Genomic DNA, 17294 nt, shown 5'->3' on the forward strand with positions numbered 1-17294 from the left:
CATCAGCATGTACTCTTTATAAATGTACTTCAGAAAACAGCATAGGCAGTTACAATTCACATTCAATGAAGAAGTGAAAATGTAAAATGCTACATGGAAAGGGAAATGTGAACTTATCAAAACTGCTAAATTTAATATTTCAGTAAAGCATTTCTAAACTTCAGTACTGATAAATTTTATTTCAAAAACAAATCATTTAAGTTTTTCAATGAATGCATTACTGACTTTTTAGTTTTACACAAAGCAGAACTCCAATAAATCTCTACTGAAGAAAATAATGATTGAGGTATGGTTTTTTATAATACTGTTCAAATCCAGGGCAGGCAGCATAACAAGCTTAATTCAAAATTGCCCTAGAAAAACAAAAACAGGGCTTCCCTGGTGGCACAGTGGTTGAGAGTCCGCCTGCCGATGCAGGGGACACGGGTTCGTGCCCCTGTCTGGGAAGATCCCACATGCCGCGGAGAGGCTAGGGCCGTGAGCCATGGCCGCTAAGCCTGCGCATCCAGAGCCTGTGCTCCGCAACGGGAGAGGGCGCAACAGTGAGAGGCCCGTGTACGGCAAAAAAAAAAGAAAGAAAGAAAGAAAAAAACAAAAACAAAAAAACCAAAAAATTGCTCTAACTGCTTTTTTTTTTTTTTTTTTGCGGTACGCGGGCCTCTCACTGTTGGCGCCTCTCCCGTTGCGGAGCACAGGCTCCGGACGCGCAGGCTCAGCGGCCATGGCTCATGGGTCCAGCCACTCAGCGGCATGCGGGATCTTCCCGGACCGGGGCACGAACCCGTGTCCCCTACATCGGCAGGCGGACTCTCAACCACTGCACAACCAGGGAAGCCCATCCCTAACTGCTTTTTTAACTGTTCATTTTTTAAGTAGGAAATAATATATAGCTCTTTTATTCAGATTCTGGCAGAGTCTTTTAACTTACCAAAATTTATGCCAAAGGTCACAAAATTTCATCAAGGCAAAATAATTCATATATATTTAATAATTATAATATTTTTAAGTTGACTCAAATATTTACTAAGCAAGTACAAAGATGGAATTTTAAAAATACAGTTTCATAATCCCTTTAAATACTTTCCAGGCACCAAAAGAAATTGTTTAACAAGTCAAGGAGTAGTTTACTTCACTTCAGTATTTTAAGAGAAATAAAAATCTGAGTGGTTTTCAAAAATATTTTGAAATTTTTTAAATCATCATCAAATTTTACAGTTATTCTTTGTTAATCAAAAAACTTATCAATTCAATCTCACTGTCACATCTTTTTATAAGCAAGGTCATACCTGTCCACAGAACGACCTGGCCCCACCCCAAGTTCTGGACGTGCACTAGGTAAGAGGTAAGACAATCTGTCCATCACTGAGGACGCCACAGGTAAGGCAGCAATATTTTGATTTATTTTCTTAAGTTCATTCACAATGGCACTGGCAATGGACTTCAACACATGATGAGGAAGATGAAATGTAACTGTGGCCCACTGAAAGAAAACAGGAGTGTAAGCAAAGGAAAACATACTCAATAGTTTTCACCAAAACCATGACTTATACATTATAAGATAAAGAACTATTTACAGTCTCAAGTGAGTTTACTCCATTAATTTATCATTTAAAGTAAGAACCTGCAATTACATAAAAAATGAAACTAACCATCCTGAAAAAGAAAGTTTAGAACCAAATGGTAGCACATCTTCTTACATATCTCATCCACAATTAAGGAGAACTAAAATCATCTGTAGTGAGAAGCTGCTGCATAGCACAAGGAGATCAGCTCAATGTTTTCTGATGACCTAGAGGGGTGGGATAGGGAGGGTGGGAGGGAACTCAAGAGCGAGGGGATATGGGGATATGTGTATACATACAGCTGATTCACTTTGTTGTACAGCAGAAACTAACACAACATTGTAAAGCAATTATACTCCAATAAAGATGTAAAAATAAATTAATTAAAATTTTAAATAAATAAAATCATCTGTCATTTTTCACATTCCTCCAGCACATATACAATGTTAAGCATAAACTAGGCACTTAAATATCTCCACTCATAAATATATAGCTGCACAATTCATCGCTACTGGGTTATACGAAGATTTACTTCAGATGTTGTATTTTTTGTTGTCACCATAATTCAGCAAAGTATCTAAAGCATAGACCTTATTGTCCCACAGACTTGGATTCTAAGCCCAGCTTCTCCATCAACCATGAGACCCTAGTCAAATTAACTTCAATTTCCTGCTTCTGTGAAATGGGAAAAAACAAATACCTATTCACATAATGTTTTTACAAGAATTCAAGTGAGGATTGGTACAGTGTCTAACAGAGTAAGCCTTCAATAAGTGTTAACTACAATTATTTAATATTAAAATAATTACTTAAGAAGTTAGACTGAAAAAATCCTAAGTATTAATCTCCAAGAGAAATAAGTCTATAAAGTAATTTCATCTTTATATCCTGTTCCTGCTTGCCTATGAATGGTTTCCATTCTGTCTAATACACTCTAGGCAGCCTACTAAATTACTACTTATCTATATTACTGGAAAAACCTGTGGCCAGAAACATGACTTCCATTACCTAAGAAACAGAGAGAGAGAAGCTCTTACTTTGTTTCTAGACCTAATCTGCTCATAGACCCAGAGCCTCTTGGTTGAAAGGGAGGCCAAATCCCCTTGAGAAAGGATCCTACAACAATGCCCCAACTCTACACTGTAAATCATACTCCAAGCCTTCCCCAAAGGCACCTGTGGACATTCACTGTAGTCACTGTGAACTAGGGAACAGAAAATATTTTGATCTTCCAGGCATCACAAGATAGTAACACTGAACTGACCTAAAACATCACTGTGGTCCACTAGTGAAAGTGGGGACATGATGGTGAAGTGATTGATGGAATTTTGGCCCAAAGCTGTCTCAATGAGCTCTGTGGATCCCCAGACGTATCTTGTAGCTATTTCTCTACTTCCCAAATGTACAACTGGAAGAGAAATAGAATAGGCAACTAGAAAAATTCCTACACTGTTTCTCTGATCCTCTTGGAGTACTACTAAAGTAAGAAAGGCCAGGTGGAAGCCCCTAGAACTTTCATTTTTTCTACAAAGCTACTAAACAAAAGCAATGCCACATCCTAAGGAAATTTCTGAGATTAATGTCACTATACTAGACCTGAAAGATACAGGGGTAATCAAATTATCTCATCTCCATTTAACTGACCTATTTGGCCCATGCAAACGTAAATGGATCTTGAAGAATGACTATGGACTGTAAAATCAGGTGATGACTTCAACTGTAGCTACTGTTCCAGATGAGATATTTTTACTGAAGCAAATCAACAAATCCCTTGATATTTTGTAGGCAGCTACAATTCTGTCAAATACTTTTTTGTCTATACTAATTTTTAGGGCCATCCAAAAGTAGACTGCTTCTATCTGGCAGAAACAATAAATCTGCACAGTCTTACCCTAGGACTCATGCTCTTTACCATAATCTAGTCTGTAGAGATCCTGATCAGCCTACCATCCTGCAGATCACCACCTTGGTCTACTACATTAGTAACATCACACTAACTGGTCCAGATGAGGGGGAAGTAGCAAGGAACTTAAATGCCTTAGTAAGACACATGCAAGCCAGAGAGAATCAATAATCCCCAGAAAAACTCAGGGTCCTAAAATCTCTTTTAAGTTTTTTCTAAAGGCCCAGTAGTCTGGGCATGTCAGGATATTTCCTCCAAGGTGAAAGATAAGTTACTATAACTTGTAAAGGCAAACAATGAAAAGAGGCACAATGCTCGGTGGGCCTAAGTGGATTTTGGACCCCAGCGTTCAGCATATTTGAGTATGCTGCTCTAACTCAATTATCAAATAATACATAAGGCACAAGAAGCTCTGTAGCATGTCCAGGCTGAATTGCAAGATGCTCTACCACTTGTAACTTGTGAGCATATTCAATGACACTAGAAGTGTCTGCCGCAAGTAAAGATCCTATCAGGAGTCTCTGGGACAATCACGTAGCAGAACGCTAGGGCAAAGCCATGCCCGCTCCTGTAAATAACTCTTCTCCTTTTGAGAAACAGCTCCTGGCTTCTTAGTAGTCCCTGACAGAAATACCTACCCATGAGACAAATGTCTATGCAATCAGAGTTGTTCACCACAAACTAGGTGCTATCTGACACACCAAACCATAACACTGGGTATGAGGGCTAGCCTTCATTAAGTGGTTTATAAGAAATCAGTCTTGAGAAATCCAAAAGGCAATTCAATTTTGGACCAGTTGAATAATCGAGTAGCTCACATTTCCACAATATCTACTCTTTATGACTCCTTTCTCATTCCACATTGATGGCTTCAGAGGGAACTCCTTATGATGAGATAATTGAGGAAGAAAACCTTTAGCTGTGACATACAGATGGTTCTGCACATTATGTTGGTACCATCCCTAAGTGGATGGCTGCAGCATCACAGTCCCAATCAGGACAGTGGTGAAGGTGAAATCTTCTCAGTGGTCAGAACTTCAACCAGTTCATTTGGCTGTTCTCTTTGTCTGGACTGAGAGTTGGCCAGAAGTAAAGGTCCTCAATGATTAATGAACAGTAGGTAATGTTTTGGCTAGATGTTCAGGAATTCCGAAGGATCAGGATTGGAAGACTGTTAACAAGGAAGTCAACGGTTAAAGTCTTTGGAAGGACCTCTCAAAATAAACAGAGTGTGAAAATATTTGTGAAATACGTGAATGCTCATCAAAAGGCATCCACTCTAGAGGAAATGGGCAAATTATACACACTATACGAATGTCACTCACCCTCTGGCCATAGCCACTCCAGTGCTTGCTCAATGGACCTGTATGCGAAATGCCATGGCAACAGAGACAGAGGGTATGTACAGACCCCACATTAACTTCCTCTCACCAGGACTGAGCAGGCTAACGGCAGGTTAACCTGCCAATGGCAAATACCAAAGCTGAGGCACCAATAGGACACCATTTTCCAGAAGAAACAGCCAACTATCTGATTGCAGGTTGATTATATTGGATTCCTTCAGTCACAGACTGGGTAGCAATTTGTCTTCACTGTAATAGACACGTATTCTGGATGTGCATTTATATGTTCTGCCCACAATGCTCTGCCATAATATTATACCACTACTGGGGACTAATAGAATGGCTTATGTACCAACAAAGTATTCCATACAACTTTGCTTTTTGCTTCTGACCAAGAAAGCACTTCAAAGGAAAAAAAAAAGGCAGCAACGGGCTCTTGCCCATGAGATTGACTGGTCTTACCAGGGTATCATACAGAAGGAGCTGACCTGACAGAAAGGTGTGATGCCTTACCAAAGACTCATCTTCAGTACTAACTGAGAGAGACGTCTGAAAGTCTGGAGTTCTACCTTACAGGATTATGTGTATGCTTTCAACCGGCAAAAAACACATGACACAGCTTCTCCTAGCAGGGTTGCTATTATACGTAATAATCCATTCACAGACTTTTTTTTTTTAAGCTTTAGGCTCTAGAGGTCTTGTGTCAAGGAAGGAATGTTCCACCAAGGGTACAATGGTTCCATTGAATTAGGTATTGATACTGCTACCCAGCAATTTTGGGTTCCTCCTGTCACTGAATCATCAGGCAAAGAAGGTGGTTATTCTACTGGTTGGTATGAGGAAAACTGACAAACACAGGGAAATTGGATTGATGCTAAATCACAGGAGCAAGGAGAACTTAATTACAATCCAGGAGACTCTCTAGGGTGCCTCTAAGCTCTTCCACATCTAATAGTAACAGTGAAAGGACAATTACAACTTAACACAGTACCACAGAAGATTTGGATCCTGCAAGAGTGAAGCCTTGAGTCACCTGACCATGTAAAGACACCTGACCAGTTGAGGTGCTGGCTGAGGACAAAGGGAATACGGAATAAGTAGGAGAAGAAAGAGGCTGTAAATATCAAATATATCCTCTTGATATTACAGACCATTATAGAACTGAGGGATACAGCAACTATATATATTTTCTTCCCTTATACATAAATGATAGATGGATATATATTTAGATAGATACAGACACAGAGAGATACATTATTTCACGTAAGAATTTTTGTTGTAGTTAATTTAGTCTTTAGGTAGCACGGTTCTGTTACCTAAACGCTTGAAACTATAAATTTTAGGAGTAGTTAGTATCACCTAGGGATGGATAAAATATCTGCTGGAACTTTGTGTCTGTTCTGGGGACGGGGAGAGAATATCTTCATTTGTAAAAAGGAACAGTATGTCTTGTTAAGTAAAAGCATAATATTTTTGTTGTATGAAAGTTCAAACACATATAGATGGTATGTATGGAGATGCAGAGTGGCCAAAGGAGTGGCATGTGCCAGTTATTAAACTACTGTCTCTCGGGTCCAAACCTACCCTTTTCTTTCTTCTCCATCATGTTTGGGCTGGGATTCTGTAAACTATTATTTCTTCTTTGCCAACCAGTTTCCTGGCTGTTAAGTTCTGACAAAAGGAACACAGGATGGAAACTGGAAAGCACGATGAGGGGAGAAAGACTTGCTCCTTGTTATTACTCGTCATTACCATCAATATTGTTTTAGCGAAGGACCTGGTGGCAGCAGTTGATTCTTCTGGTCTTTAGAGGTTTTTTGTTTTGTTTTCTTAGCATTCCCAGGACCAGTTTCACAGAGCTCCCTCAGAGACACTAACATTAGCCTAGTAGCATCTCTCTTCAGAAATCTGAGGCTCAGTTCATCAAGTTCCAATCTCCAAGCTCCTGAGGTACCTACTGGATAACAGCTCCTCCTCAGAAGTCTGAGTCCCAGACCCATGGGGCCTATTCTCTAAGTTTTTAAGTATCTAGGTTCTAAAAATCCTAACCTCTTGTTCCTTCAGACTGAGGTGAGTGCTGATTCCCATAGTTACCATCTGTGTATTACCTCAGGGTTTCCTTTTCGCTTTTTCAGTTCTCATACACATATTACGTCAATTCCTTACAATAAATTCTCTCTGTTGAAATACACAGTATGATTTCTGTTTTACTAAATAAAAATGTCCCATCAATGGAATAAGGGTTCATAAAATCATGGTAAATCTATAAAAATAAACTTCAATGTAAATATTAGGAAGAATACAGATGATCTATGAGGACTGATACAAAAAGATACTCAAGATACATCCTTCAATGAAAAAAAGCATGGTATATGCTATAATTTGAATGTTTGTGTCCCCCCAAAATTCACCTGTTGAAATTCTAACCCCCAAAGGGGAGGGTTATTAGTAAGTAGGGCCTTTGGGAGGTACTTAAGTCATGAGGGTGGAGTCCTCTTTATAAAAGAGGTTCCAGAGAGATCCCTTCCCTTTTCCACCATGTAAGGACACAGTGAGAAGGTACCAGCTATGACCCAGGAAGAAGGACTTCACCAGAAGAAATATCACTCAGTCGGTGGTATTCCGTTATAGCAGCCCAAACAGACTAAGACAGTACATCACAATATTTTAGTATAATTTCAACTGTACTCGAGAAAAAAAGATATTTATAGATGCAAAAGTTATTTTTAGGAAAATAGCTTTTACCTTCTACCTTTTATACCTTCAATATAAAAATTGTATATGTACTATATTTACAACTTAGGAAAGATGTTAAAAGAAAAACACAGAAAAATTAATGAAATATATCCAAGGATTTAATTCAAAGCACCATCTCCCACAGACATCCTTAGTCATCAGTGTGGGGAGGACAGAGAAAGGCAAAAGTATAGAGGTGTTCTTTCTACTACAACCCCAAAGTAATTTTTTTTTAACTTCTTACCTTAGCAACTTTGTGGTTTGCTGCAGTCTCATGAGATGTATTTTTCAAACCATCTTTGAGCTGTGTGATGAACAAATCATAACCCTCCGTACTAGAAATATCTACCTTTTCTAAACATGCAGATAAGAGCTGTTGTGCCTAAATAAAAGAGATGATCACAAAAAATTAACCACAACCAAAAATGTTAAATTCAGATTCTTATACAAATATTTTAATTCTGATAGGTACTATACTAAAGCTTCCTACTTTTACGTTTTTTAAACAAACTTAGTTAGATCAAATAATGACTTGAAGGGCTGTTACAAAATTAAATGAGATAAAGCAACGTATTCAGTGTAGTACCACATAGTAAAGTTTTAGTACATAGAAGCTTTTATAAGCCAAAGCAAGATAGAAAAAACTGGCTAAGCTGAAACCATGAACAAAAGTAAAAGAGATAAAAATGTAAAGACATAAATGTAAAGTGCTCCAATGAGCTTTAAATACTCAAACTATGCAAAACCATAAGAGGGGTCACTCACTAAGTCAGCAGGTAATAAAAAAAAAGCCCTTTGCATTGTTACCCACATATTCAATATGAACTACGTTAACAGAAATATTTGGGCAATATATGGAAAAGAACACATCCACACTAATCCAACCAAACCCAGGACCCCATTCTTTAGGCAAGACAGTAACAAACTAGTGTGATGCAGGAAAGGATGCCTGGGATGGTGGAAGGACTACAAACAATATTACGTGAACAAGAGAGCTGTAATTATTTATGCAGAAAGGAAGAAAACCAGCTACAGATATTATGAGCTGGCAAGGTGGAGGAGGTGGCAGAAGCTGGCTAAATATCTAGCATTTAGGTCAGAGTAGTAGGAAAAATATTGACTTGACGGTCCATTTCATATACATGTTCAACTATTTTATTGTAATTCTGTAGTTCCTTTTAAAACCCAACAGTTTGATACCATCCTTCATTGTAGGCTACGATGTATATCCTTTATTAATATATCACATGGTCTAACTTCCTTAAAGTAGGAGAGGAAAAAATGTTCAGTACAAGTAGAACTAATTAATTCTCTGTCCAAAGATTTTAGACATGCCCCCAGATCCAGATATTCTGATGACAAAAAGATGGCTACTCTGTTTTCAGAACTCAAACCTTTAGCAACATGCTTTCAATATTAACATATACTAGATGACTGTGATATGACAGTAAATATGAAATCTAAGTAGATATACATTGGTACTTTTTTTTTACAAAAAGCCTTCCAAAGAGGGAATAAAACATTTAAACTGCACTTAAAATTCACACATTAACACTTTTCATGTCCTAAAAATGGGAAATATGCTATATTGATTTTTATGAATTAATCATATCAGTCTGCCAAATGCAAAACAATTAATAATCAACAACTGGGATGAAGACAAATAATATCTCACTTTATTAGCGTGTACAGCATTATAATCTTTTATATTCTGAGATGATTTAAAATCTGGTAAATCGGAAAAATGTACTTTCAAATTACATGATATGAACATCAACTCACACAAAAGGATTTAAGTTAGGGTAGACTTACAAATTAAGTAATGAATATGTAACACAGAAAAATACATATAGCTAAAATTTTAAACTGGAATTGTTAAGAAACATGATACATAGCAAAGATTACTGGTTGTCAATTACTATTTATTCCTTCTTTTTTTAATATTAAAGAAAAAAGAACCACCTCAGCTTAATGTGGCCATGTGACTGAATTCTAGCCAATGGAGTAAATATGAAAAGGGCATATATGAAAGAGTTTGTAAAAGAGAACAAGAAAAATGATGGAGGGGAAGAGAAGGAAGGAGAGGATGAGGGAAGTAGGTGAAAGGAAAAGGAGAGAAGGAGGGTGGGTAATACTAGTGTGCTCCCCTGGCCTTCTGCCCACCTTTTCCTTAAGACAGAAGTAATGAGACTTGAAGCAGCTGTCTTGGACTCAGGAAATGGAAGCCAGGTGTTGAGGTAAACAAAGCTGTCCCTATAACTTAGCCCAGTACTGTTACTGGAAAGAAACTATCCTGTTTAAGCCACTGTATTTTGGGGCCTCTGTTACAGTGGTATAACCTGTACAGTTCATACTTCTTTGTTTTTATAGGGATACATATATAATATTCTCAAAGGACAACCTAATTTCATTTAACAGCTAGTAAGTCTGAAACTACATTAAGTAGAAAAGCATATTGATACTTATTTAAACTTACCTCTGTGACAGGTAATTCAAGCTGAACCACATCATCCTGCTTTGAAACTGGAGTTTGCAGAGCAGTGTCTAACAACAAGATTCCATTAAGGTCCTTTCTACACCCTACTGCATAATCATCCACAAAAATAACTTTATCCACAGCAGAAATATACTGACATTTCACCTGTCCACCTGGTTTAGCTGTTAAAAGAACAAAAATTCAACACTTAAGATTTTAAGGCCAATAGTTCATTTAAAATAAATGTTTACATGGCAACTAAATATAATAATCTTTGACTGAAAAAAAATGCTCTAAAGGACATTAGAACTGATAAATTGGAATATGTACTGTAGCTTAAAGTAACAATATGAAATTATCAGAACTTGAAAACTATATTGCTGTTATAAGAGAATATCATTATTCTTAGAAATACACATGGAAATAGTAAAGGGTAAAGGAACATGATATACGCAACCTATTCACAAGAGAGCAAAAGTAATATGTATGTATGTGTGAGGGGATGATAAGAAAATGTGGTAAAAGATTTAAAATTAAAATTAGTGAAACTGGGGGTTTCCCTGGTGTCACAGTGGTTAAGAATCTGCCTGCCGATGCAGGGCACACGGGTTCGAGCCCTGGTCGGGGAAGATCCCACATGCCGCGGAGCAACTAAGCCCATGCACCACAACTACTGAGCCTGTGCTCTAGAGCCCGCGAGCCACAACTACAGAAGCCCGTGTGCCTATAGCCTGTTCTCCGCAACAAGAGAAGCCACCGCAATGAGAAACCCGTGCACCGCAATGAAGAGTAGCCCCCACTCACGCAACTAGAGAAAGCCGGCACGCAGCAACAAAGACCCAACGTGGCCAAAAATAAATTTAAAAAAATAAAATATATAAATTTTAAAAAATTAGTGGAACTGGGTAAAAGGTGTAGAGAAGTTCTTTGTACTACACTACTTCAAAATAAAGTGTTTGGAAAAATTTTTTAAATATTCAATACTGTACAACATTGTAAATCAACTATACTTCAATTAAAATAAATACTCAATATTTTCTTTACATCTTTTTTCCAAAAGTCATTAAGCATAAAGTCAATGTGGACAGTTTTTAGGTAACTACCTCAAAAGTTCTTTAGGGCTTTTATATCTGAGATAAAATTATGGAGAATGGTTATAACCTAAGCTAAGAGAACTAGTAAAGTCTCTAGTTCAACTACCACTGAAAAAACAGTCAACTATCACTGACAATCAATGTCCCCTGAAGTTTCCACTAAATCAATTTCAGAAGAGTATTTTAACAGAAATAAAATTTCTCAGAATAAATTAGAGTAGAATTTCAAGAAGTATTACAAAAGACAGTAAAACACAGAAGCTTTAAATACCAAAAAATATTGGAAAAGATAACATCAATTTATACATTTTAATTTATAAGAGATTTATAAGGAGACTAATGTTAAGTATTCTCCCGTGAATACAGAGTCTCTGTAAAAAAGACTTGAAAGAATGATCAACTATGAAATTTTATTGCACTAATGAAGAAACTTCTCTGGAAGCAAGCAATCCTGCCGCCAGTATACCTTATTCTAAACCCCCACCACGACGCTACAGAACATTCCTGATAGTAGTACGATTATTGCCTAGTGATACAAAAGCAGAAAAGAGGAGATAATCAGGGTCCTACTCATCAACCTATAGGACAACTATAAAACATGTTATAATCAATTAATATTAGGATTGGCTTTCTTAATCCCAGATTATTACAGCTCTCTCAAGCTCCTGGAGACATTATGTAACTGATTAGGAACTAATTCATTATCTACATAAAACCAAGAAAAATTCATGGAATTTCTATAGTTCATTCCCAGATCTTTTGATTTGAAATATATGTTAGCATATAGGAAAATAATCTCTGTAATACAATAAAACAGGAATATTGACCTAGCACTTTTGATCTCTAGGTAAAATCACAAGAAATCATACACATTATAGGAACTGAGAGTAAACTTATGTAAGAACTTGTAAAGATAGTTTCAAAACTCATTAACTATAATTTTTTTAAATAGACTATCCTTTTTTTACAGCAGTTTTAGGTTCACAGCAAAATTGAGCAGAAGGCAGAGATTTCCCATATGTGCCATGCCCCCCACACATAACTATAAAATTTTTAAAACCAAAACTACGAATTCTGTTTTATTGTTTTAGGGATAGGTAATTAGGTAAGGAACTGTAAAAACCATTATTTTGTGAAAACTTTCCCAGAGAGGTATAAAATGTGAGAATCTACGCAAAGCTTTTCAACTGGGTTTCCATGCAACCCTAGAATTCCATATAATGTCACTAGAAATTCCTCAATAGATCTTGACAAAAAAAAGTCAACACTTTTTTGGAACTTCTTATACTATACAATATTAGCCCTCAAAGTAATGCACAGTGACCAAGCAGCCTTATTGGCAATTTCTTCAGAGGTTTTCCAGGCCCACAGAGTAGCATGTAGTAGAACCGTGTTTATTCAGATGAGTCCATTCCCGATTTTTTGACCTAAGTTACAGAAGGCCATTTGTAAGCAGTGACTTGCTGTACTACACACCAGAAAGACAGTAAACTTATTATCAGCCATACTACCCCAAAGGCTCTTTGAGTTCGTGTGACCTCATCTTCACTAATTACATTAGCAAAGACCCTATTTCTAAATAAGGTCACAATCTGAGGTCCCATGTGCACATGAATTGTACAACCCACCACACAAACTCTTTCTCTGAATCTTTTACTCAGCCTGAGAACTTTATTTCGAGAAAAAGAGCTTTGCTAATGTAGGCTGATAGTATGCTCAAGATTTAATTTACATCTGGCCCTAAACAAGTTTTAGATTTCTGTGAAGAAAAAATATTCTGCAATGAACAAAGAATATTTTATGGAACTTTTCACCTTCTAACATGTTTGGGCATGTCTTTTCTTACCTAACAAGAAATAAGACCAAAGACACAAATTCTCTAACTTGGGATAAAAATGAAATCCATGTGTGCTTAAGTCTGACCCAGAACTGAGTATTTGTACAGCAAAAAAACAAGCACAGGTTTCACAGTGAGAGGTAACAATAGACATTTATTTTTAGTTATAAGAATAACAATTTTAAGTGCATAAAGGTTCATAAAAGAGATGAAACCAAGAAACCTATGTTCAAGCCAGGATGTGTCACTCAGTAAGAAAACATCTTTTCAAAGGTTTGTATGAAATTGTCTCTTAAGTTATACATTTATTCATATTGCTTTGTTCCATGGTTTTAGTAGTATTACTATGCAACACTGTTGATAAATTTTAATGCTGCAAATAACATTAACAAAAAACTTACAGGACTTCTCTGGTGGTGCAGTGGTTAAGAATCCACCTGCCAATGCAGGGGACATGGGTTCGAGCCCTGGTCCGGGAAGATCCCACATGCCGTGGAGGAACTAAGCCCATGCGCCACAACTACTGAGCCCACATGCCACAACTACTGAAGCCCACACGCCTAGAGCCCGTGCTCCACAACAAGAGAAGCCACCACAATGAGAAGCCCGTGCACCACAACAAAGAGTAGCCCCTACTCGCCCCAACTAGAGAAAGCCTGCACGCAGCAACGAAGACCCAATTCAGCCAAAAATAAATAAGTTTATAAAAAATAAAAAACTTATAACCTGTACTTAAACTAAACCTCCCAAGTTTACCTTTAAAAAACTTAAGTTCCATTTTGGCATAAGTTAGTTATTTAATAGAAATTTATTTTGTTTGCCTTCTGAGTTTAAAATGTCTGAAAATAAATTTCTCAAAGAAAGGTAAGTCATGCTTAACTAATGTTTAAATTTTCAAGAAAAGTTGGCTAAAAAGTCATTTTTGGCTTTTAAATACAGGGGAAAAACTCTTACACCTACCCTCTACGACATGTTACACCTTGTTAGAATTTTCTATAGAAGATACTTGTAAAATGACTTTGAACCCTACAGGATAAAGTTTAAAAAGAAATTCAAGCAGAAAATTTTAATAGAAGAAACACTCAAATTTCCTCCAACTATACCAGAGATCAGCAAGCTTCTTATAAAAAGGTCAGATAGTAACTATTTAAGGCCTCACAATACATATGGTCTTTCTCACAATTACTCAACTCTGCCACTGTAGTGCAAAAGCAAAATGTAAATAAACGGGTATATATGTGTTCCAGTAGCATTTTATTTGCAAAATCAGGAAACAGGTTGAGAGCTACCGAGGTGGCAGGCCATAGTTTGCAGACTCCTGACTGACACTAATGACTTGCATTAGTACAGATTTTCTTTTGGGGCAGGGGAAATTTCACAAAAATAGTAGGTTAAAAATTCACAGCCAGACACAATAAGCTGCTGAAACCTAACATAGAAAAATCTTGAAAGCAACCAGAGGATATGTTACGTACAAGCAAGTAATAATTACAATAAAAGCACATTTATCATTAAAAACCATGGGGTTTGTTAGGAATTGAACCATTTTTAAAATACTGAAAAAAGAAATTCTATATTCAACAAAAATATCCATCAGGAATGAAGGTGAAATAAAGACATGCTCAGATGAGGGAACACTAAAGGGAAATTCTGCCAGCAAACCTGCTCAAAAAGAATCACAAAAGGAAGTTCATCAAAGAGAAGGGAAACTATTCAGAAATAAACTTAGAGTATCAAGAATGAGGGAAGAGGGCTTCCCTGGTGGCACAGTGGTTGAGAATCTGCCTGCCAATGCAGGGAACACGGGTTCGAGCCCTGGTCTGGGAAGATCCCATATACCGCAGAGCAACTAGGCCCGTGAGCCACAACTACTGAGCCTGCGCGTCTGGAGCCTGTGCTCCACAACAAGAGAGGCCGCGATAGTGAGAGGCCCGTGCACCGCGATGAAGAGTGGCCCCCGCTTGCCACAACTAGAGAAAGCCCTCGCACAGAAACGAAGACCCAACACAGCCAAAAATAAAATAAAATAAATAACTAAATAAATATTAGAAAAAAAAAAAGAATGAGGGAAGAGCAACAGAAATGGTAAATATCTGGGTAAATATAAGTGATGATTCTTCACCTCAGTTCTTTAAAATATATTTGACAACTGAAAGCAAAAATTACTACAATGCCTGGGGGTCTTCAATGTCACATATATGTAATAAGTAAGTCAACCATAACTTAAAAGAGAGAAGGGTACAATAGGGCGGTATGGTTTCTATATGCCACTTAAAGTGGTAAAATAGGGCTTCCCTGGTGGCGCAGTGGTTAAGAATCCGCCTGCCAATGCAGGGGACATAGGTTTGAGCCCTGGTTCGGGAAGATCCCACATGTCGTGGAGCAACTAAGCCTGTGCACCACAATTACTGAGTCTGTGCTCTAAATCCCGAGAGCCACAACTACTGAGCCCTCGTGCCACAACTACTGAAGCCCATGTGCCTACAGCCCATGCTCCACAATAAGGGAATCCACCACAATGAGAAACCCATGCACTGCAATGAAGAGTAGCCCCTGCTCGCTGCAACTAAAGAAAGCCCACGCAACAACGAAGACCCAACACAGCCATGAGTAAATAAAGTTCCCTAAATAAATAAATAAATAAAGTGGTAAAATACTGACTCTAAATAGACTGAGAAAAGTATGTATATTGCAATCCTTCAAGTAACTACAAAAGCACATACAAATAATTAGGCAAAAGCAATAGATAAGTTTAAAAAAAAAATCAAGCCAAAAAAAGCAGAAAGAAAAAATAAAGGAAAAAAGAGGAAACAAATAAATAATCAACTGGAGTATCTAAATCAAAATATCAACAACTACATTAAACATAAATGGCCTAAGTATGCCAATGAAAAGATAAACTGAATTTAAACACACACAAGCCAATTCTATGATGTCTACAAGAAACTTTTACCATTCTAAAAGGGTAAAAGGATGGAAAAAAGATATATCATGCAAATGTTATCATAGAAAGATGGAATAGTTATATTTAGATCAGCCAATGATCATAACAAAGAAAATCACCAGGAATAAATGAGGACATTACATGATAAAAGGGTCAGTTCATGAAGAACAAAAAGCAATCCTAAATATATATACACATAGGAGAACTTCAAAATACATTCAGCAAAAATTAACAGAACTGAAGGGAGAAATAGGCATCCATAATTACAGTGGAAGACTTCAACTTTCAGTAGTTAACAGAACTAGTAGATAGAAAACAGTACCATCAAAAAAAAAAAAACAGTACCATCAACCCATGACATTTTAAAAATATTCCACCTATCAACAGTAGAATGCACATTCATTTCAGATGCACACTGAATATTAATCAAGACATATCATATCCTGGATCATAAGACAGACCTTAATATACAAGAAGTGAAGTTAAAAGTATGTTCTCTGAGAGCCCAGAAATAAACCCATACACCTCCGGGTCAATTAATCTTCAACAAAGGATGTAAGAATATACAATGCGAAAAAGACAGTCTCTTCAGCAAGTGGTATTGGGAAAGTTGGATGGCCACATGTAAATCAATGAAGTTAGAACACACCCTCACACCACACACAAAAATAAACTCAAAATGGCTTAAAGACAAATATAAGACATGACACCATAAAACTCCTAGAAAAGATCATAGGGAAAACATTCTCTGAAATAAATCATACCAATGTTTTCTTAGGTCAGTCTCCCAAGGCAACAGAAATAAAAGTGAAAATAAACAAACGGGACCTAATCAAACTTATAGGCTTTTGCACAGCAAAGGAAACCATAAACAAAACAAAAAGACAACCTATGAACTAGGAGAAAATATTAGCAAATGATGTGACAGACAAGGGCTTAATCTCCAAAATATACAAGTAGCTCATACAACCCAATCGAAAAATGGGCAGAAGACCTTAATAGACATTTCTCCAAAGAAGAAATACAGATGGCCAACAAGCACATAAAAAGATATTCAACATCACTAATTATTAGAGAAATGCAAATCAAAACTACAATGAGGTACCACCTCACACTGGTCATAATGGCCATCATTAAAAAGTCTACAAATAACAAATGCTGGAGAGGGTATGGAGAAAAGGGAACCCTCCTACACTGTTGGTGGGAATGTAAGTTGGTGCAGCCACTAGGGAAAACAGTATGGAGGTTCCTCAAAAGACTAAAAACATAATTACCATATGATTCAGCAATCCCACTCCTGGACATATATCCAGACAAAAACTATTCAAAAAGATACATGCACCCCTATGTTCACAGCAGCACTATTCACAATAGCCAAAACACAAAAACAACCTAAATG

General features: G+C 37.1%; 1 protein-coding gene across 2 annotated transcripts in view; it reads right to left on the reverse strand.

Moving 5' to 3' along the window:
• The window catches only part of BIRC6 (baculoviral IAP repeat containing 6), a 238163-nt gene that overhangs the window by 199841 nt on the left and 21028 nt on the right, over positions 1 to 17294 (reverse strand). For both annotated transcript variants that reach the window (XM_079940545.1, XM_079940544.1), the window contains exons 2-4: positions 10021 to 10202; positions 7789 to 7926; positions 1287 to 1480 (exon numbers count right to left, since the gene is read on the reverse strand). In XM_079940545.1, coding sequence (XP_079796671.1) covers positions 1287 to 1480; positions 7789 to 7926; positions 10021 to 10202 — 514 coding nt within the window. The remainder of the gene's footprint in view (positions 1 to 1286; positions 1481 to 7788; positions 7927 to 10020; positions 10203 to 17294) is intronic.

The sequence above is a fragment of the Stenella coeruleoalba genome (genome assembly GCF_951394435.1).
Source record: "Stenella coeruleoalba genome assembly, chromosome: 13".
NCBI classification, from domain to species: Eukaryota; Metazoa; Chordata; class Mammalia; order Artiodactyla; family Delphinidae; genus Stenella; species Stenella coeruleoalba.